This window comes from Triticum dicoccoides, chromosome 1A, assembly GCF_002162155.2.
Source record: "Triticum dicoccoides isolate Atlit2015 ecotype Zavitan chromosome 1A, WEW_v2.0, whole genome shotgun sequence".
Classification (NCBI taxonomy): Eukaryota; Viridiplantae; Streptophyta; class Magnoliopsida; order Poales; family Poaceae; genus Triticum; species Triticum dicoccoides.
This window is the reverse complement of record NC_041380.1, coordinates 545,464,047-545,469,444: the sequence shown is the minus strand read 5'-3', so window position 1 is coordinate 545,469,444 and position 5,398 is coordinate 545,464,047. Positions and strand designations below refer to the sequence as shown.

Here is a 5,398-nt window from a genome sequence, read left to right as displayed (position 1 = left end):
CACAGAGCACCTCCATGAGTTTGAGACGGTAAATCTTGAGATTGATGAAGTCAATAGGCATCATATAGTCGATGGGCACGTCCTTTCACACCGAAAGAATAGTGCCATAAATATTTGAATAAATCTGCAAAGTTGCAGGTACCCAGGCCAAGGTAGGACCTGAACTTGAACCCGATTAGACAAATTCCACCATAAGAGACCTAACCAACTTTGTCTTCCAGTTGCATAGACTATGGGAGTTTGAAAGACGGTAGACAAGTGACAATCCGAGGAATTGAAATAGGGATATAGGATAGTGTGCAACGACCACTTGGTCACTATACCTATTGAACGACCACTTTCCTCCCCCACCCCACACACGCAAGGCTTCTTGTACACCCTCACCTCCCCTTCTTCTTTCTCCCATCCACCACACCGATCCCACCTCAATCTGTAACCAACCAGCAATAGGGGATGCGACGATGTACGGTCGGGGTGTCGGCGAGCCACAATTATGCATTCCACTAATTGGGAGGGGTGGGGAGGGGGATCGAGGTGCTCATAAGCTAGGCGTCGATCAACCACCTCTCCAGGTTGTCATCATTGTTGATGTTGGTCAACTCCTTCCTTGCCTTACTCTTCCTCCTTCATTCTCTATCCCCTCCTCTGGCCATTGAAATCTTCATTTCTTCCTGTCATGCCAGTGCATTCTTCCTCCTTTGTATCAGCAAGTGTTCAAGCGTTCGCTCCCAAATAATAGTCGCCCCACTGAAGATCCGATCCCTAGATTTTTCAAATTGTAATATGATTGGCCCTATTAGATAGACATTCAACAAACACACTCAATCAAATTGAAGCACATAGAATTCAATTTCGCAATTCAATTAGTGTGCTTTGTGAAACAGATGAAGTACTGAAAAGTTGTACACAAGTGTAATGTGTTGTAGCAACACATGCAAACACACACCACATGTCAGCCATGCAGTTACATGCACTGATTAATTGCTACAGCCGAACTGATAATGCAATGCCAAGTAGTTTTTTTTTACTATGTGCCAAGTAATATTACTTTCAGCAGCTTGCTTAATAAGTTTTTTCTGCCTTAAAAGACATCACGTTCTGTCTTTCACCGACTAATACATGCATGCATGCCGACATTTGTGTGATGATCCAGGAGCTACTACCGGTGCACGCACCACACATGCAACGTGAAGAAGCAGGTGCAGCGGCTGGCCAAGGACACGAGCATCGTGGTGACCACGTACGAGGGCGTCCACAACCACCCCTGCGAGAAGCTCATGGAGGCCCTCAACCCCATCCTCAGGCAGCTTCAGTTCCTCTCACAGCTCTAACCAATCAACCGTCTGCATGTGGAGGAATGCGTACGAGAGTACGTACGTGACCTACAGCCCAGCATACTCAGTTCGGGAAGAGAAGGGATAACATGTCCTACCTCCCAGTTACTCACTATACAACTGATCTCTCTCCATGTATGTTGTATGTACTTACTCTTGTTTACATGCATGTAGAGATGAAGATGCATGTGATTCCATGCTAAAATACATGTATGATATGATACATATATAGTCGCCCTTGTAATTTGGTCGTTTAAATTGATAACACATTTACAAATTATCTATTTGTCATGGTTGCTTATTTTTGTGGTTAAAGAAGATATGAGAGAAACAAGGAAAAACACCTACTGTTTTTTTTTCTTGAGGTAAATACATTAGAAGTCTTACAACTTGCGCGCGATGGTCAGTTTGGTGCACAAACTTGTAAAATATGTGTTTCTGATCATCAAACTTGTGCGGGTGTGCAAATGCGGTTACATTTCCCGCACGTGGGTGTATTTGCTGCCTACGTGGCATGCCAGTGTGGCAAGGGACCATTGTCAGTGGCTAGTGCACGTGATGTTTTTTTTTTGTAGAAACACCCTCATTTTTTTTACTCTGTACAAAACCACTCCAACAATAGTTGCCCGCTGGGTCCCACTCATCAGTATTCGCTGTAAAAATATTTGGCTGGAAAAATGGGACGGAGCAAGTTCGAAAAGGCGAACTCTTGTAATGGCGCTAACGACCTAACCACCACAGCTGATCGTGCTTGCTATTTCATTTGGACTAATAAGGTATATCACGTCTTGGATAAAAGTACATATTCTGAATATATTTTCTTTTCTTTAGATTTTCAAATTTAAAATTATTCAGATTCAAACAATATTTCCGCTAATTTGTTCGAAAGAAAATTACGTACATTCCTTCTGCACTAAATTTTCTTTTATCTAGATTTTTTAATTTAAAATATTCGAATTCAAACAAAAAAATTATTTAATTTTCCTGGGGAAAACTTACATAAATTCATTCGGACCTATATTTTCTTTTATCAAGATTTTCCGATTTAAAATTATTCGAATTCAAACAAATTTCCACTGATTTGTTCGAAGGAAATTTACATACATTCATTATGAACTATATTTCTTTTATATAGCGTATTCTAATTCAAACAAAAATTAGATGATTTGTCTGGAAAAACAATTACATTCATTCTGACCCACATTTCCTTTTCTCTAGATTTTCAAATTTCAAATTATTCAAATTCAAACAAACAAAATTGATTTGTCCCCAGAAAATGTGTATATTCATTGTGCACTATATTAACTTTTATCCATATTTTTAATTTTTAAATTATTTGAATTCAAACAAAAAATAGTTGATTTCTCTGAAAAATTATGTACATTATTTTTTTACATATAAATTTTTATCTAGATTTTCGAATTTCTAATGAATTTTGTCGATTTGTCCGAAAGAAATTGACGTCTACTCATTATGAACTATATTTTCTTTTAAATAGAAAAAAGAAAGAAGAATACATAAGATAAATTGTGTTTATCTATTTAAATGTCATTGTAGCTGATGTTTTTTTAACTCACTGTGGCCGGATGGTTGGTGCTCCCACACAAGGCGAGCTTATGTGTTCACTGGTTCTTCTAAAAAAATGTGGTCATAGGTTCGAACCGGTGCCTTCCCTTTTTCTCGTTTTGGTTTCTATTTTAACTTGTGCAGTCTTTTTTTAAGGTCGTACAGTCTTTCTAATATAAAGCTAATTGTGCTCCAAAAGCATGAACAATATGTAGGTCAAGTGGTTATCAAAGCGTGGCAGATTGTAGCAGGTGTTCTGTTCGAATCCCACCGTTGGTTGAACATTTTTTATTTCATTTGAGGATTTTTTTGCGTACATAAATAAAATGCAAGGGTGCTTCCTGAAGAAAAAAAAACAGTGCACGCAGGTTACCACTGCTGACTGTGGGCCCTTGCCATGTTGGCATGCCATGTGTGCACATGATACGGTTGAGTACAGTAGAAAGCACCGTATATGAATGGAGGGACAAGTTAGATGACCAAAAACACGTATTTTACAAGTTTATGCACCAAACTGACCATCGTGTGCAAGTTCTACAACTTGCGGTGTATTTACCTCGTTTTTCTTCTACGAGAAACATCCTCATATTGACAAGTCAACAGATGAAGAATTAACTTCTCAACTTATACATTAAGGGCATGTTTGCTATCTTCACCAGGTTCAACCAACCCCGCCGGATGCACATTCTTCGTGTAACGGAAGCAAATGTTCATCATCACGGCAACATATCCTCATGTCATTTGAAATAAAAAATATTGTATGATGGAAACAAATTCATATTTCTATGGAAAGAATTCTTTGGTTGATGAAATTAAAATAGTATTGTATTTGGAAGCAAATTTTGCCTACGTAGTACCCTTTTTTTTTGCTAAATCGAAGCATTTTTTTGTTACCATGGAGACAAAATTCGTTACTCGATGGAAGTGACTTTGCTACAAACGATTACATTAGAAAAACTATGTACAGATTGAAGCAAATTTTAGCTGCGCTAGAAGTAAATTAATGTCACACCTGAAAAAAATTTATACTCATACAAGAGGAAAAGAAAGATGCATGGCCAGGAAACTTATTTTGATGGGATAATTAATTCAATTAAATTCCAAAATTAGTACACCAATTTACGTTAAGTCGAAGCAAATTTAGCTAACCGTGGAGGCCAATTCGCTATCGGCCACTAAAGCAACCAACTGGAGGAGTGGCTTGCACATGTGGCCTTTGTCAATGCCAAATCGGGAAAAGGAAGATAAACACAACAAAGAAGAATGAGGGAATGGTTCAAACTCATCGGATTTAACAATATGTTTGCCTAAAGAGGAGATATCTTCAGTATTGCAATATCAACAAGGGAGCTCGATTGAACCCTTTCCCCAATGCCGCTCATCCTGAATGTACCACCATATTCCCAAGTTGTTTTTTCGAGAGAAGACAAGAAAGTAATATGCCCTCCGTTTGCTAGCTTCACTACATGGGTCACCCCTTGCATGGCATCTTCAAATTTTTGGCATATGTAGAGAGAAAATATGCATGATACCCCACTCAAGTAGGTGTGATTTTACTCATTGCATGACAATTAATTAGATGTAGTAGATATTTAGTATTATTAAATGTCTTGGTATAATGGTGGTGAAGAGAAGTAGCATTAGTGCATAGATGGATTTATAGGTTACAGTCTCATGTCAAGTTAATATGTACCATGGTAACTTTATATTTGCAAAATGCACTATAGAATGATGATAACAACGAGTGAGATAGTTGCTCCTTAAGCAACAACTCCATTTATCTAAACACAAGTCAACTCAAGAATGAAATTTGCTCCACTACATAGACATATCATTGTTAAAAGGAAGACATGTCTGAAACTCACATGTTGACTAGAGATAAAACCCTCAAATTGTCGCATAACACTAACACCACATCTCAGTGACCAACCACATATGGTTGGTTATATTTAGATAAAATCAATTACACCTGAATCAAATTAATAAAATCTCAAATGACTTGACTAGATGCAAGATGCCAAGGAAATAATCCTTGCAATCTCAATATTATCTAATGGATAAAATCTATTACTGTTGCTGCAACGAGGTTCGCATTTACAAAAACTGACCGATCTCGATATTATCTATTGGAACCATAAGTGCATGTTTGTATAGGAGGATGTGGATTCAAATATATGTTTAGTCAAGTGTCATTGCAAAAGAAAATGAGGGTGTCATCAAAATTGAAATGTTACAATCTCACGCTAGGTGAATAAGCACGTGGATTCCTCTAAATAAGTACAATGGTGGTAAAGTCAAATGACTTCACTTTTGAAGTAATGCATCGGAACCCTCGCCCGATTCCCTGAAAGGGCTGCTATGTACTTAGGGAAAAGCGTTTTGGAGGAGGAAGATAGATGAAATCTAAACTAAAGAGTGCATGCTACGTTTGCAGTTTTGTGGAACACACTAGATTGAATTGTTTTCCCGATTCCGCTCACCCTGAAGGCATTCTTCCA

At 38.0% G+C, this 5,398-nt stretch overlaps 1 protein-coding gene across 1 annotated transcript in view; it reads left to right on the top strand.

Annotated features, from left to right (window-relative positions):
- The window catches only part of LOC119287818 (probable WRKY transcription factor 24), a 4,685-nt gene extending 3,029 nt beyond the window's left edge, over nucleotides 1-1,656 (top strand). The window contains exon 2 of the mRNA XM_037567446.1: nucleotides 1,154-1,656. Coding sequence (XP_037423343.1) covers nucleotides 1,154-1,331 — 178 coding nt within the window. The 3' untranslated portion in view covers nucleotides 1,332-1,656. The remainder of the gene's footprint in view (nucleotides 1-1,153) is intronic.
- The last annotated feature ends 3,742 nt before the right edge of the window (nucleotides 1,657-5,398 follow it).